Source organism: Helianthus annuus, chromosome 9 (genome assembly GCF_002127325.2).
Source record: "Helianthus annuus cultivar XRQ/B chromosome 9, HanXRQr2.0-SUNRISE, whole genome shotgun sequence".
Taxonomy (NCBI): Eukaryota; Viridiplantae; Streptophyta; class Magnoliopsida; order Asterales; family Asteraceae; genus Helianthus; species Helianthus annuus.
In genome coordinates this window covers 139,482,111-139,500,124 of record NC_035441.2, presented here as the reverse complement: position 1 = coordinate 139,500,124, position 18,014 = coordinate 139,482,111, and the positions used below count along the sequence as shown (strand labels likewise).

The 18,014-nt window shown below is 35.1% G+C and overlaps 2 protein-coding genes and 1 long non-coding RNA gene across 3 annotated transcripts; all 3 read right to left on the bottom strand.

Annotated features, from left to right (window-relative positions):
- Positions 1 to 231: 231 nt before the first annotated feature.
- Positions 232 to 5,450, bottom strand: LOC118481786. The gene is made up of 2 exons (XM_035977052.1): positions 4,859 to 5,450; positions 232 to 242 (listed from the first exon to the last, which is right to left on the bottom strand). Exons 1-2 carry the CDS (start codon positions 5,448 to 5,450, stop codon positions 232 to 234), a joined length of 603 nt encoding a protein of 200 aa, XP_035832945.1.
- Positions 5,451 to 7,848: 2,398 nt separating this feature from the next.
- Positions 7,849 to 10,350, bottom strand: LOC110891853. Its single transcript, XR_002565607.2, has 3 exons — positions 10,048 to 10,350; positions 9,303 to 9,355; positions 7,849 to 8,143 (listed from the first exon to the last, which is right to left on the bottom strand). It is a non-coding gene; the product is annotated as an uncharacterized LOC110891853 (long non-coding RNA).
- Positions 10,351 to 11,481: 1,131 nt separating this feature from the next.
- On the bottom strand, positions 11,482 to 12,201 carry LOC110887898 (wiskott-Aldrich syndrome protein family member 3-like). Its single transcript, XM_022135458.1, has one exon. The coding sequence runs from the start codon at positions 12,199 to 12,201 to the stop codon at positions 11,482 to 11,484; it is 720 nt and encodes a 239-aa protein (XP_021991150.1).
- Positions 12,202 to 18,014: the final 5,813 nt, after the last annotated feature.

Here is an 18,014-nt window from a genome sequence, read left to right as displayed (position 1 = left end):
ACCTATTTAGTTGATGCCATAATGACATTTAAAAATATTTTGCAATCATACTAAAACGTGTATAATAAACCAAATAAAAAAAACACTTGTAAACAAAAAATCAGGAAAACAAAAAATTAGGAAAGCAAAAAATACTTATAAATCTATAATTAACCAACACTAAAACACATTATTTATTTTCTCAAATTTAGTTAGTAATGGTTAAGGCTTGATATATAAATATTTATCTACTCAGTTAATATCTAAAATTATAATTAAATGTTTCTTTTAAACGATTTACTCAGTTAATATCTAAAATCTATACTATATAATAAAAGAAACCATATTAGGGACACTTGTCATCATATTAGGTCTTCTCTTATAGATAATTATTATTTTAGTTTAATTTTTTTAATTAATAATTAACAACTCTATATTAAATTAAATAAATAAACAAACAAAACCCGAACTAAGAGAAATTAGATTTAGTGTGTAGATTCCTAAATTTTTGCAACCACCCGAACAAGAAAGTGTTGTGTTTTTTTCTTTGTGGTTGGGATGCTTTAGACACATTTTATATATTCTACTTTTTTTTCTTTACAAATCGTTTAAAGAATATTTTATATTATATTTGTCTTTCCTTACAAATTGTTTAAAGAATCTATCTATCTACGATAATAAAAGAAACTAAGTTTTGGAGACGTGTCAATCATAAAAAAAAATTTCTTTATGGTTGGGATGCTTTAGACTCATTTTATATATTCTACTTTTTTCCTTACAAATCGTTTAAAGAATATTTTATATTATATTTGTCTTTCCTTACAAATCGTTTAAAAAATCTATCTATCTACGATAATAAAAGAAACTAAGTTTTGGACACGTGTCATTCATAAAAGGTATTCCCAAATCTATACTTTTTTTTGGAAGGTATTCCCAAATCTATACTTATCTTATATTAACTAAATAAATAAATAATAAATTAATGTTAAATATTATCATACTTTAATAAAATATTTTCCTCAAATCTAAATTGTTAATTTAATATATTTTTAAAATAAATACCTCTCTTTCCTACTTATCTTATATTAAATATATAAATAATAAATTAATATTGAATGTTATCCTAACTTATTAAAAATATAACTTTTTTTATTAATTGGTATACAAAATTATATTTATTCAACTCGTGTAAAATGCGGGGTTTTAAAAATATAACTTTTTTTATTATTTACTATACAAAGTTACATTTATATAGCACGTGTAATACACGAAGTTTTTAAAGATATAACTTTTTATCATTTGCTATGTAAAATTAGATTTATTCAACACGTGTAATACACGGGGTTTTTAAGGATACAATTTTTTATTACTTGGTAGATTTTTCAACCCGACTATACACTGGTTTTTTAAAGATAAGACGTTTTTAGTATTTAATATAAAAAATTGCATTTATTTAATATGTGTAATACACATGATTTTTAAAGATATAACTCTTTTTAAGATCTATTCAGCACATGTAATATACGGGGTTTATAAGGATGTAATATTTTTATGATTTGGTAGATTTATTCAACCCGATTATACACGGGTTTTTTAAAGATACGACGTTTTTAGTATACAAAATTACATTTATTTATTCTGTGTAATACACATGGTTTTTAAAGATATAACTATTTTTTTATTATTTGATATATAAAATTACATTTATTTAACCCGTACAATATACGGTGTTCATAAAGATATAACTTTTTATTATTTAATATATAAAATTACATTTATTCAACCCGTGTAATACACGGGGTTCTAACCTAGTTATAATTAAATGATTCTTTTAAACGGGTTGTTTTATAACATTACTTAAACTAAAATGGCTAAATGTAAATATTTCATTTAATCTTGAAAACATCAGAATCCTGAGCATGATTATCCTCTTTTCTCTTTCACAGAAACATCATCGCTGGATACCTTTCTAACCGCCGGAAAACTTCATATCCCCCTTCTCTCTCTCTCTTTTTAGTTTGTAGATCATTCAAAGGGTCCTTTCTAGCATTATGGAAAGGTGCCTATAAGCAAATCTTGAATAATTTATACTGTCACATCTCAACTGATGACGAAAACATCGGAGTGAGACGAAATAGATTGCAAGAAACTTCATAACACTATTTGTGACAAGTATTTAAATAATAAATTTTCATTTCATTTCTAAAGAGTCAATTACAAGGATTTGAAACAATACAACATAAATAACGAAAGACGATACAATAAGAATACAAGTTTAAAGTGTGTATCTAAGCATCCTACTAGATTCCGTGCATCACCAACATCATCGCTAAACCTGCAACATGTTTTAAAAGTGTAGTTCAATACAAAAGTATTGGCGAGCATACAAGTTTGGTGCATAGTATATAAGTATAAAAACGATAAGGAACAATCCACATGGCAAACCTAGTTATCAAGATTAACGTATAAACTGGCATGCGATTAACAAGTCAACCCTCTGTTTACGCAAGTATGAATGAATAAACCTAACATGACCTCTCATTCACGGGCGGTGCGTTACTCCTATAGCGCTATACATCTTAAGTGGAGGCTTGCACGAAGCTAATGACAAGTTCATCACATAAGAATCACCCAGAAAACACGAATCAAGCATAACAAATAGTAAGCATATATTGGATTGTTTGTTTATATATTTGCATAAGAATATGTATACTAAGTGTGTTTTGTATATAAAAACATGTTACACCCAAAAGTGTGAAAACGGTAAAATGGGTCAAGTATACTCACAAAATTGTTAAGTCATCCGATTATCCAAATGTTGATGAGTGTAAGAGATTCAGAAATTGAATGTGTTCGATTTGGAGTTTAAGAGATGTTTACATATGGTTTAAGGATTTGGAGTTCAAGGGCATGAAAATAAACATATGAAAAGTAATCACCTAGTCACATAATACTTGTTTGACACTATGAAACCCCAAGGGTTAGAATGTTTTCATGGGTTCAAATACCCATTAGAATCATAACAAGTTATTACGTCTTAGATGATGTAATCTAATACTTTGACAAATGAACACTAATCCATCATCAAAGGTTCGATTATTTGGATAATATATATATGTATTACATAGTGTCCATCATATCTTATAGGTCATGTAGGAGGTAGGAGGATAAATCCACCATTTTAGGAACCTCTTTGTATCATAGAAGTCATGTAGGAGGTATGTCACACCCCAATATTTCCACGTAATACCGGTGGGCCCGGTGGGGAGTATCGTGACGTAGTTGATATCATCATAGACAATTTATCACAGTTTAATACACAGCGGAAGTCGAAAGATAAAATCATTACAAACCAAATGAAGTCCAGATAGCTCCAGAGAAAGGTTTGAAATGATTTTGAAATGAACAAGTTCATGGTTGCAACTCAAGTTCTTTATATAGGAAATTTAATTGCACAAGATCATTCCAACAAAGTCTATACATGTTTCCTGATCATCCAAGGTGTCCCCTATGCATGGAATACCACTGGTGCAGCCCCTGAATTCGGTAACCACTCAACTAAGGCGGTGGAACAGGCTGAACAGGCAGCTGTCCATTTTCTGCCCGATTACAGGTCTTACGGACGGTAAGCTAAGGGCCTTACGGTCCGTATCCGCTTTTTAATCTTTATCGCCTAGATCAGCCACCTTACGGTCCGTAAGGCGGCCTCTTTGCGGTCCGTAAAGCTTGGTCAGAAGACAAAAATTATGTGAACTTTTAGATTTTGACCATGAAATCTCATGAGTTCGAATCCCATGTCATTTTCCAGCAGAGTGGACCATATATTCAGACCTTGTGTACCCTTTCATGTGATGCCATGCACTTACATGTTCTTGGACTTTGAAGAATGCTTTTAAATGAAGTCTTGTCGTAAATGCACATAGGATTCCACTCTTTGAAATTTGAATTATTTATCTCATTAGTTAACCGGATTTGATTTATTATCAGATGTTTATAAAAACATATTAAGGTTTGGAATTAATAAAAGGTCACTCAGAGGTAATAATTTTAACATGTTGACACTTTTAGTTCCTTCAGATATCTTTCAATTGATCTGGGTTTATAACACGTTTACTTTCCATGACACGTGTCTTTATAATACCGGTCGTGATTTTACGAGGTGTTATAAACAGGATCGGTGCTCCCCAAGGAGATGAACTAGGTCTAATAAATCCTTTTGCCATCAAATCATCCAGTTGAGTCCTCAACTCTTTCATCTCAGTTGGTGCTAACCTGTAAGGTGCTCTTGCAACAGGTGCTGCTCTAGGAATAATGTCGATTCTGAACTCCACTTGCCTATCTGGGGGTAAACCGGGTAGTTCTTCAGGGAATACTTCTGGATATTCGGAAATGACAGGGATGTCTTCAACCTTGGGTTTTGGTTCATCGATAGATACTTGTGCCATGTAGATGACACAACCTTTCTTCATACACCTAGACGCCTTAAGCATAGACACTTGCTTAGGCAACCCATACTGAGTATCTCCTTGTATGGTAAGTGGCTCACTATACGAAGTTTTGATAACCATTTGTTCCTTGTCGCAAACGATCTGAGCTCGGTTATGAGATAACCAATCCATGCCTATTACTATGTCGAAACCAGCTAGCTTTAAAGGAAGCAAGGACAACGGAAAAGAGTGGTTCCTAATGGATATAAAACATCCATCTAACACGGTTGAGGCAGTTTCTATGGTACCATCGGCCAATTCTACTTCATATTTTATGCTTAGGTTTTTAACAGGCAGATTTAATAACTTACAAAACTTATCATCAACAAACGACTTATCCGCACCCGAATCAAATAATACCCTTGCATAAACATCATTAATGAGAAAGGTACCTGTTATCACATTATCATTCTGGATTGCTTCTTGAGCATTCATCTGGAAGACCCGGGCATTGGTCTTCTTGCCTTTTTCAGGTTTCTTCGCGTACTTTGGGCAGTTGGACTTGATATGCCCTTTCTCGTTACAATTGTAACAAGTCGCATCCTTAATCTTTTTACAATCCAATGTCTTATGCTCAGAAGATTTACAGATCCCACAAGCCCTAGGCTGTGATTGGGACTTTGATTCATACCTGAACTTTCCCAGATGACACTTCTTGCAAGTCTTGCATTTGGGCTTCACACCCGACTGTTGGTCCTCTTTCTTGAACCCTGAACTCTTCTTGTGATCAGAGTTCCCATTGTGCTTCTTGTCTGAACGATGTGAGTTATCATTCTCACGCTTACTCTTTCCCTCATCAGAATTCCTAAGCGACCTTGGCCTGACCGCATCAAAGGTAAGAGATAGTGACAGATCAGCTACAGACCTAAAGGTAGTCGGTCGAGATGCTTTTACACTAGCCTTGATCTCCGGGGCTAAACCCCCAATGAAACGGGCTATCCGTTTTGGTTCCGGTGTCACCAAGTAAGGAACCAATCGAGACATGGTATTAAAACTTGTAAGGTATGCCTGGCAGTCCAAATTATTCATAACCAATGTTAGGAAGTCAGTCTCGATCTTCTCAACTTCATGTTGAGGACAAAAATTTTCCTTAATCAAGGCAACAGACTGATCCCACGACAGATTGTACAACGGGATCTTCCCAGTAGCTTGGATTAGAGACCTCCACCAAGCTAGAGCCTCTCCTTTAAATGACTGAGACACAAACTTCACAATATCCCTATCAGCACAACCACTGATATCAACCACGATATCCATCTCGTCTAGCCACGTCATGCAATCTATGGCTCCTTTTTCCCCAGTGAAATCCGTGGGTTTGCAGGAGACGAAATACTTATATGAGCAGGTCTTTGCACGTGGCTCCTGATCAAATACAATCTTCTTATACGGAACACTATGCTGATTTGAGGAGTGTTGAGCATCATCTTTCTTTGACTCATGATGTTTAGAAGGTGGCTTACTATGAGCCTCAGAGTGAGTCTTAGGGTGTGATTTGGAATGGTGTACAGATAAGGTCTTGCTATGTGTACCACTGGATTCCCTAAGCTGCCTATCCACTGCCTTAGCAACAGCATTATCAATCAATGCTCGAAGTTCCTCCCAGTTATGTTGATCCTGGCAGTGTCATGATTTTCCAGCGGGTGACTGTTGACTTCTTCAGACTCTGCCATGTAGCTTGATTGCTACATAAAATGATGACAATGATTTTATTTAGAGGTTTACAACAGAATTGTCATCTTAATAATTTATTAACCATGGCATTAATAAACCATATTGGTTAATTTGTTAAGCATATATATTCAGGATTTTTTTATTATAATAATCCTCAGGTTATAATTAAAATATAATAATGGCACAAAAGCCAAGTCACAAGGACAATTTAAATTATAAGCCAAGATCTTAGGGTCTGTTTGGTATGGGGTAATGGAATGGACGAGTGAATGGAATGGGCAAGGGAATGAAATGGGTCATTACCATTCCATGGTCATGTTTGGTTAACCTATGAGAATGGAATGATACATTACTTTGTGTTGTTTGGTATGCGAAAAAAGACGAATGAATGGAATACAATTCATTGAAAATGACCACAATACCCTTGTCTGAAAATAAAGAAAAATTACTAGTTTTCACAAATTTTTTCATTAAAAATTATAATAAATATATATTATAAGAAAGAGAATATATTTAACTAACATAATTCAAAATTTATTCAAAAGTTTCCAACCAAAATAATTAAAAATCATCTAAGATCTGCAAAATAAAAAAAAATAATCCAAAAGTCATCTATATCACGTCAAGCAATATCTTCAAGCATAGTCTTTACCCATCCAAATTTGCGTTCTTCATCAACCTTAAAAAAAATTACCATCAACTCTTCATTTCGTGCGAGCTTACATACAGCCTTGTCACATTCACGAGTAATCAAACCCATAACTTTGTTCATCTCCGCAAAAAGATTGTTACATAGTTCCTCTCTATTGCTCTCAGTTCCAAAAACTCTATTGAATGTATTTGTAGCCTCCCTAATCTCCGCACCAATTATTTCAGCCGACTCTTTCAAGCTACTCATTAGAGGATCCCAGCTGTTGCGCTTCTTCCTCTTACGTTGTATACTTGAGTCTTCTCTAAAAGCTTCATATGAAGGGCTATTTAGTGGTTGATTAAGATCCACATCATCTAGTCCATACCTAGTAGCCTCTGCCTCTGGTTCTTCTCTGGTCATATGAGATATAATATAAGCGACTGTTTGGGCATCTCTCCCATTTGCCTGATCCTTGCCAAACACAATACATAAGTCCCAGTAATGAGGAAATTTCTTTGATCTCCATTTTGCGGCATTTTTGTGCACCTAACAAGCCACATCATCATGATCGAAGTTAATAAGACATAAAATAATAATATGAAAACAAATATTAGAAAAGGCTACAATCATAAATGATTATAAATTACCTGTATATAAGCTTGCCAAACAGGCTGGGAGCCTCAAGCATGCCATTATTGTAATCCCAACCAAAACCACTTGTATTGTTCCATGCAAGCATATCATGCACAGCAGACCAATCACTCTTCATTGTCTTTACACGCGAGTCTATATGTGGCTTTGCTTTTATGCCAGCTCCAGGAAGTGATATTTCTAGTTGTCGTTCAACTGCACTAAAGAAGCCCGGTTTAAACCCATTATCGGATTTGTAATTAGAACCTAAATTGAGCACATCAAGCATAGCTGCAACAAGCTTTTCATCTTCATCGTCATTCCATTTTTTTTATTTTTTCCTAGACCCCTTTCAGAATCAAGTTGTGACTCCATGTCTTCACACAACAAACCAATGTTATATAAATAATAAAAACATTCAATTATTTATAAATAACAAACATAAGATAACAAACACATAAAAACATTCAGATTTATTCTAACAAAAAACATTTAATAAACATTACCAAAATAACATAACTAAAAAGTAATGGTCTAATAAATCAATGATGTCTAGAAGTCCATGCATTAAACATAGATGTTGCTAAATTTTGTCTGAAGTTTATCCATTCATTCGAGGTCCCAACTGTTGTAATATGTTCCACATTTGAGCCAAGATCTTCGTCATCCGCATCATTATTTGTGTCAATAAACTCATCATCATCAAAAGGATCATATGCCATTTCTCTTCGAATAACTGTTTGAACTGCTCGAATATACCAAGTAACCATGTTTAGTATTTGAAGCCACAACGCACAAAATGCGGCTAATTTCTTTTTTTTTCTCTAGACATAATCGTAGTAGTATTCAATCCAAATGAGGTTTTTTCTGGTAATTATAGCATGTACAGTTAAAGGTTTGAAAACTCATAAATGGATTAAAAAAATCGTAATAATGGTGACGCATTAGAGACAACCCAATTTTGACCAGCAACGAATGGAAAAAATATATAGAAAACAAACCAAGTTTGACCCATTAACTACTTAGGTAGTAATGTCGATCCATCACGAAAAAGGTAGTTGATGCTGTTGGTAATTATCATGGGATCTGGTTGGTTGGCTGTACTCATTTAAAATGAGGTGTCATTGAAGGAATAATTTGAAGAGCTATTATAGTAACAACCCGCTTTTACCCGAACCAATATGACACTTTTTAAGTGTCATCTACATAAGAAGAAACTAGCATATTTGCTAATGCAGATTCTTCATTAACTGTTTGTGAACTTCAATGAAATGGGATATGAATCTGGTCGTTGTCAAGTGCACGAAAGCACTCTTTAAGACTGTCATATCCCATTTCGTGGAAGTAAACTAACTGAAGTTCTTCGTGATTCGTTTGTCGGGAATTCAAGGACTGTCATTATATCCTATAATTTCACCAAATGATGGCTCTTGTGAACACACTCTCAATACCTTAAGATATGCTGATACGTATTTTTTTCATTCTTAATTCATCCCGTGTTTCTAACTTTCTATTAGTGCATATTCTTATGTGGACAACTTTTAATATATTGAAATAAACAGAGTTAAAAGTCTTTCAAAATGTGGAAATTCCAAAAAAGATCAAGTTGGAAGTTCACAAATAGTTAATAATGAGCATCAGCAAATATGCTAGTTTCTACCAACAAAAGCCTATTTAAACAAGCCTATTGTATTGATTTATTAACTAAAACTCAATAGAACTTCTTTTGTACCTTTACATTTTTTAACAAGTCACCTCACAGTTAACAACATAAGTGCAAGCAATAATCATATAAGTTAAACCAAATACAAAGGCAACCCATAACTATTCAAACAAAGATCAACACAACAATAAGGAAGTAACAAACAAAACAAAGATGAAAAGGGCTGCGACAAATAACATACCTTTTATGGTAAAGGTCCAACACCAGCAACCACAATGATAACACAGCTGTTATCTGCAAAAAAAAAATATATATGAAAAACAAAAGATTCAGTTTTGACTAAAAAAAGACGAGACATTAAATTCTTGCATAAGCTTATTTTTAGGTTCGGGGTCGGATCATTTACTAAATAATAGACTTTTTAGGCTCGTGAGCTCGATAATTGAAGCTCGGGCTCGAGTTCGTTTACTAAATAAGCTTATTTTGAGGTTCGGGCCGGCTCGATAAACAAACAAGCTTTTATTTTAGGCTCAACCTCGGCTCGGGCTCGATAAGGCTCGGCTTATTTTGAGCTTTTTATCGAGCCGATCTCGAGTAGCTCGCGAGTCGCTCGGCTCTTTTGCACCCCTAATTAAAACTCACAAAAAAGAACTGGTAATTCAATACATAGAACTGAAACAGAATATAAAATATGAACTATCAAAACAGAAACAAGAATTGTGATATGAAAAAGGAACAAAAAATAAGAACTATGAATATAAAATATGAACTATCCAACAGAAACAAAAAAACGATGAATTCAATTATCATGGTGAAGATTAAAAACTAAATATACCAACAGAAACTTCAATTTTGGTTAAAACTCACAAAAGAACCACTGATATTACCAATTGATTCAGTATGTAAAGAATTTAGTTCACCATTCATACAGTGAAAGTTTGGGATGATAAAATCACAAGAATTGAACAAATAAATAAACAATTTACCTGATTTTGTGTCTGATGACGAAAATCACAATGAAGTGGGCAAATTAGGGTTCCAGAGGAGTGACGTCTGCTCTATGAAGATGGCGACATATACAACCAAAATCATAATCCATTCCTTGTTTAGAGGATGTGCAAATCAGATAATGATGGAAGGGGAGGGGTAATCGGTGAAGATGGGGGCAAAATAGAGAAACAACATTTTGTTATTGAATGGAATGAGAAAAAACTGGGGGTAGGCCAGGAATAGATTTCAACAATTTTAGAAGGAATGGAATGGGGTATGTAATGCTTTATTCCATTCACATGGTCAACCAAACACTTCTTTTTTCATTACCTTTGAATGGATTATTCCATTCCATCCTCCATTACCTCATACCAAACACTACCTTATAGGATCGAGGCATTAATGCTTGAATCATAGTTCATTACCTTTTCTTGACAGGGAGTCGTAGACTACAACTGTCTTTAGTCCCAAAGGACATTAATTATGGCCCGTAGGCACTTCATCACTAATGGATGATTAAATGATAGTTAAGAAAAGGAATTGGAAGAATCCAATATAAGGATGACTTATGCGATTTTATCGAATCACATTTGCTAGGAGTGTTAACATGTTTTCAGATGTTAACAAGGATCTGAATCTTAATAAGGAACTACCGTCATGGCCCTGTCTTAAAATGACACATGTGCTAGGTTTTGCCTTTAAGATTTTATTTAATAATGGTAGATCTTATAAAAGGAATGATATTTTTATTTATTTCATATATTATATTCATACATATGATGACAAAATGAAATTTTAAATTCAAACATTCCATTAATAATTCAAAGAGTACATAATTGCCCTAAACGGGACTTTAACAGAAATAACTTGCCCACACAGGGGTAAAACTGAAAATACAAGTCCTCGCAGGGACTAAGTACATAAATAGATGTCCACGCAGGGACTTGATTGAAACAAAGAAATTATAATACAATTAAATAAATAAGGAATCTTCAAAAATCCCTCTTGCTCTTCCCTTTGATTAAACTTGCCATTCCCTTAAGAAATCCCCTGTGGCTTCTACGCTCTTCTCGAACCTCACGCTCCACCTGACTCAACCTTTGAAGAATCTCCTGCTGCTATGGTGGTTGGATCTGCGGCGGCTGCGGCTGCTGTTGCTGCGGAGGTTGAGGAGGTGGCGTGTATTGGTACCCATAGGCCGGGTATCCAGTCTGTCAGGGAGCTCCATAGGGCCCATCGGGATGAAGAGCATTGTAGTTTGCCGCTACAAGGTATGGGTCAACTTCGGCGTAGTTGTAGTTAGTATGGGCTGGCTGCTCAAAAGGGTTATATGCCGCTGTAGTTAGTATGGGCTGGCTGCTCAAAAGGGTTAAAGGCCCACCCATCTGTGGGTCTTCATATAGTGGCGGGTAATAACTGCCACTAGAAGGTTAAGGGGTGCTGAAACGGAATCCCCCTTGCACGGACATCTGTGCGTTTGATCTTCTCCGCCTTGGTGGCCCCGGGGGCGGCTGCTGCTCTGGCGGCGGTGGCGGTGGAGTGACCACTACAAAACGTGAATCCTCCGAGGGATCATGCTGCTGCTGAGGTGCTGGGTTGTAAGAGGGAGTAAACACCCAGTCGTATTGGGCAAACCTTGCCTCATAGCTGTCTGGACCACGATAAGGTGATCCATGAAAAGACGATCCATCCGAAATCTCGATGGGGTGAGTCGGTGTTCCAGATGGTGGTTCGGCAGGATCTGGGTCATCATCCATATCCATGTCCTGAGCTTCAAGAAAATGGTCTTCAGGACCCAATGGGTTATGACCCATTGGTTCTTCAATCTGATTTGCCGGGTTAAACCGGCTCTGGAAATACGGGGTCGGGTCTTGAAATGCGCTGTGCAACCCCGACCGCTGCAGTGGTAGGTAAGAGTGGTGTGAATCTTCGGGCTCGTTCTCCGATTGCGGCCCAAAGGAATGATGGTAAGAGGGTGACGAACTTAGCGAGACAGATCGACTCGCGGGCTCCAAATAGGTCCTCCAGTCCTCTTGAGGACTGGCGCTCATGGTAACAGATGGAGTTCGCCGGTGGGAAGGTCCGGCCTCATGATCATGGCTGGTGAATGGCGCCTTGCCCCGTCCTCCTCTTCTGAATCGTGGCGACATTTTGTTGAACCTGTCAAAGCAAACAAAAGAAACAACAACGGAAAACAATAAAGGACAAAATAAGATAAATTAGGATTAGTCCTAAGTTCTTTGCCTAGACTCGGAAGTCGAGGAATGTGCAAACTGTGTCATTGAGATTAAACACAAAAGGCTAGTGTTTAATTCACTCAATGTTGGCTCTGATACCAACCTGTCACACCCCAATATTTCCACGTAACACCGGTGGGCCCGGTGGGGAGTATCGTGGCGTAGTTGATATCATCATAGACAATTTATCACAGTTTAATACACAGCGGAAGTCGAAAGATAAAATCATTACAAACCGAATGAAAGTAATATCAATTATTACAAAAACGGTTGTAAAGGATCCACAGGCGGATCAAAGATAAAAAGGATCATTGTTCAACAGATTATAACATCTAAGCTTGCAAGACTCTTTATTAACGCTAGGAGTAGCCAGCCTATTCCGTCTAGTACCTGCACTTAGCCTTTTTGGAAAATAAGTCAGTTTACACTGGTAAATACAATTAACCGACTCATTTTGAAAATGTTTAGGAAAATTGATTTGAATGCACAAGGCACAAAATATCTTTTATAACTTGGGATAATTATTTAAAAATAAACTTGTAAAAGAATTGTATGTTCGTTATACGTTCAGTAGCCCGGGCTGAATACTGGGTTAAAGATTAATAGACACGCCACATAATATATCCCGTGGCGAGTTATTCTCGAACAGGCGGGTATATTATTTTTACATACGCACCGGCAGGTGTATGCCTACACCCGTGCTTAAGTCGTGCTCATTTCAATGAATGAGCCGAGGATATCCAGGACATGGTCATTAACCCCCCAAAGGCTTAAAACAAACAAAACAGATTAAACGGTCATCTCAATAAATTAACCTTCATATCATTAAAAATTCAATGCCTGACCAAGCGGTATTTTATATACCGTACCCCAAGCCCATATAAGGGAAAATAAGTTAAAAGTATTTACCTGAGCAAATTATACAAATTTATCCCAGCCGTACAAATCAGCAAGTGCAAGTATCTTTTACTGGTCTCCTAAATCTGGAATGAAGGTTTTAATTAACCTATTAGATTCCTAATGTGTCTTACTTAAGTTTAAACTTAGACCTGTTAGTTTTAAAGAAAAGGTATACGGTTCAAAACGCATGATTAAGCGAAGACCGGAATAGAATGTGATTTAGACCCGACAAGTTTGAAGACTTGTATAATATGGTTAAACTAAACACATTCTGGATTTTGAGATAAAGATGATAAGGTTTGACCCGTTTCGGCTAATTTATGCAAACTAGTTACATAAACCGCACCGAACGCGAAAAATGCGTAACGGGTAAACAAAATGAGTCATGAACAGGTTTCCTAAGTTAATATGCCTTAAATATGTTGTGATATCAGTAGGATACCTTCCATTATGCCCAAAACGAATTTAAAATCAATTTATGCCCCGTAGGGATATTTTGGTCATTTTAAAGGTTATAAAAGAGGTTAAACATTAATCTGAGATTCTGGACTAAAAAGATCAGTAAAAATATTCATTTTTATAAGTCATATCAGTAGGGTATTACATATATGTGAAATTTATCTTTTATAACCAAACTATGCACCGTAGAGGCATTTTGGTAATTTCACATAAGCTTTAAAGGTCAAAATTGGAAATCTGAGTTCAAAACTTTTACTTACTGTTAAAGTATAAAAATTTACTAAAACATCAGTAGGTATTAAGTTTTATATGTCAAAAATAGTTTTAATCCATACTATGCGTTTAAAACGCGTAAAAAGTCGTTTTTAAGCGATTTTCAGGTTATATAAGAAAAACTGAGATTTTTATCAGCCCAGGAGGCTTAAAATATTTTATTTATCACATAAAATCAGTAGCAAAAGATTTGGTATCAATATGTTATGTAAAATTCATTTTATTAGTAAAAAGGGTATAACCGACAATTACCGAATCAAAGCAAGAACCCTATGTTATGCTCAGTTTAAAAATAAATAAAAATCTTCAAAAATCCCGAAATATTATATTACATCAGTGGGTAAAAAGTTTAGTGTCAAAATTTGGGTTTAGATAGGCTTCATGCTAATAATGCCGTTTAATTAATAAAAAGCTTACAAATTACGATATTGAGCATAACTCCTAATTTAGACCTCAAACTGATGTCAAATTTTTAGGACAAGTTTATAAATCAGTAATAAAGGTTTTTGTCCTCTCATATTTTCAAAAATCTCATTTTTACAAAAAAAGGGCATAATGGTCAATTTTAGGCATATAACGGAAACATGCAACGAACTAGGATTACAAAGGAACCACAGTGTATAAACTCAGAGGGTTATACTAATATGTAACATGGTCCTAATGGAACCCTAAGGCATTTCTAAAACAATCTAAATCGGGTCAGAACTAAAAGTCAAAGCAAAAGTCTACTTTTGCGACTTTCGGTTCCGCACCGAGCCTAAACTCAAAATTGTCGGGTTGAACATGCTTAGACATGTTCTTACATTAATTACCAAGTTATACAAGTGTTAAAACAGGTTTCATGGCTTCTACATTGTTAATTATGAGTTTATTTGCAAAATAGCTTTCTGTTGACTTTTTATAATTAAGTTTGACCCGACAATTGACCTAGTTAGAGTGGAAATCAGAGGGTGCCCTTTTAAGGGTTTATTACCCACATAATTACCAACTCATAGCCACTTTTAATTCGAAAAATGACTGGACCATTAGTGATTAATCACTAAGTCAAAGCCTAATTACGACAGCTTTGACTTTTGGTCATTAAACTAATAAAACATGAACTAGGAAGGCTAAGAACACTCACAATGGTCCTTAGCACGAATTAAGAGCTGATGGAAGCTTGCTTGAAGTCCAGAGAGCTCCAGAGAAAGGTTTGAAATGATTTTGAAATGAACAAGTTCATGGTTGCAACTCAAGTTCTTTATATAGGAAATTTAATTGCACAAGATCATTCCAACAAAGTCTATACATGTTTCCTGATCATCCCAGGTGTCCCCTATGCATGGAATACCACTGGTGCAGCCCCTGAATTCGGAAACCACTCAACTAAGGCGGTGGAACAGGCTGAACAGGAAGCTGTCCATTTTTCTGCCCAGTTACAGGTCTTACGGACCGTAAGCTAAGGGCCTTACGGTCCGTATCCGCTTTTTAATCTTTATCGCCTAGACCAGCCACCTTACGGTCCGTAAGGCGGCCTCTTTGCGGTCCGTAAAGCTTGGTCAGAAGACAAAAATTATGTGAACTTTTAGATTTTGACCATGAAATCTCATGAGTTCGAATCCCATGTCATTTTCCAGCAGAGTGGACCATATATTCAGACCTTGTGTACCCTTTCATGTGATGCCATGCACTTACATGTTCTTGGACTTTGAAGAATGCTTTTAAATGAAGTCTTGTCGTAAATGCACATAGGATTCCACTCTTTAAAATTTGAATTATTTATCTCATTAGTTAACCGGATTTGATTTAATATCAGATGTTTATAAAAACATATTAAGGTTAGGAATTAATAAAAGGTCACTCAGAGGTAATAATTTTAACAAGTTGACACTTTTAGTTCCTTCAGATATCTTTCAATTGATCTGGGTTTATAACACGTTTACTTTCCATGACACGTGTCTTTATAATACTGGTCGTGATTTTACGAGGTGTTACAAGGTAGGAAGAACAAGTCTTCCATTTAGGTACCTCTAGGTGTTCACCACTACACTTGATGTTATGAACATTCAAGGAGGGTCATGAACATACAATAAGAAAGGAAATATTTACAACTAATCTAAGAAATCATCAAGTAATGTGTGGATTTTTTTTTGTAGGACAGCCCAAGCTTGTCCTATAATCTCACAACCATCAAGCTCAAAGCTTGTTCATTACTTGTGGGTTAAACCCTAACCAAAACAGAAAGTTTATGAGGTTTTAACCTCTGATTTTAAGTGTCACAACCTTGTTTTTAAGCACACTTAATCATAGTCTTGATTAATGGCATAAGGACATAGCAATGTATGAAGAAAACATGAGTTTTCTTCCAAAACAAAAAGATAAAAATGAGCAGCATTATAGGTGCACTTTGGACCTCAGAAATGGTGAGGTTTCACCTTAGTTAGCCCAAGCAAACTTGTGAGAACCTTCCTAGAGGTTATCCAAGTGTTGTAGAAGAAGAAACAAGAAGAAAATAGAAGTGGAAGTGAGTTAAAACTCACTTTTTATGGCTGGAACTTTAAAAAACGTGGCTGAAACTCAGCTGAGTTTGGGAGAGCTTTTGAAGTGTTTGGAGGCCTGAAAAAGTGATATAAGGAGTGGGGAAGTGTTTATTAGATAGGGAATGGAATATGGTTTCAATGGGTTGGGCTTTGGAAGTGTTTAGTGGGCTGAATAACTCAAAACAGAAGACTTAAGTGGGCTGATGCAAGGCTGTTAACAGCCCTATCATTTTTATTTTATTATTTTTTTAACATTAGAAAGTATATATTTTATGTTTAATAAAGTGTTACATGTTGTCTAGTATGTATGTAACTTGTAGCAAGGTCAAAAATGCATAAATGACATCTTTTAATTAGCAAAAAGTGTGATAATATAGGTGTGTATAACACATGAAATGTAACAAGTATATATGGTTTATAGTTTGGTATAATCAAGTGAAAAACATACAACTTAGTCATATAATCGAATAACCATGTGTTTGAATGTATGGAGATTTAAGGATTACGAATACACAATGATCGTGTATGAGTTAAACTTATGTTTATGAGAATTACGAGTCATGTATCAAACGAATGCACATATCAATGTAGAAGATTAATTTTATTACAATCAAAGTCTCGGATATGATTACAAGGAATACAAGTTTCCAAAAATAGAAACGCACGACAAGCTTTCTAATTAAGGAAAGTTACGAAAAAGCAGGGCGTTACATATACTGTTTTAACAGATCTGACCCCCTGGAGATGCTTTGAATCTGCCCCTGGTATTGAAAATGAATTAATAGTTACATGTAGAACGCAATTTATGATAAAACATATATAAACTAAAAACGTACACAAAAATAAGTACGAAAATGTATTATATTTGACCAGACTCGTTCTTAAATTTTTTTTACATCAAAACGTGAATTTGTATCGTTTATGTTGAAACATGAGTTTATACCGACACGTACATAAAAATATCAAAACGTAGAACAACTGAAAAATTATAAAAAAAAATAAGCATGAAAACGCATTATATTTATCATACTCATTTCAGAAAAAAAATTATGTCAAACATAAATTTACACCGACACATACATAAAATTAATAACGTGAGAAAATAATTTTTTTCCTTTCTTTTAACCTAAAGAATGAAAATACGTAGGGTAAAATTGAAAAGTTAGAACTCAAGGGGCGAAATAACATTTTATAAAGTTTTTAGAAAATGTAGAGGGTGTAAATTTCAATTTTGAAAGTTTTATGGGATGTTTTTATCAAGTTCTGATGAGGGTTGTTTTGTCGTTTTGCCAAGGGTAGTCTTAGTCAAGTCGGAAATTTGAGGGGTTGTCTTGTAGTTTGGTCGGTGGCATAGGCCACAGACCTTTTGTTTTAAGATATACAAGAATTTATATATGTCATACGTGTATGCATTATTATTAGGTCTTGGGGTGTACCTTAAAATTTAAAATGTTAACGGTGACATGTCATGTTAATCAGTATTGTACACGACTCCCTTCTTGTGGTGTTAAGGGGCATTAAGGGGGGGGGGGTCGTACTAACATGTTAACGAGATGTTAAGAGATTGATTTTTTT

Bases quoted from the DNA above. Each gene is read 5' to 3' on its own strand.
- LOC110887898 (XM_022135458.1), bottom strand. From the start codon at position 12,201: ATGTCGCCACGATTCAGAAGAGGAGGACGGGGCAAGGCGCCATTCACC.
- LOC118481786 (XM_035977052.1), bottom strand. From the start codon at position 5,450: ATGTCTCGATTGGTTCCTTACTTGGTGACACCGGAACCAAAACGGATA.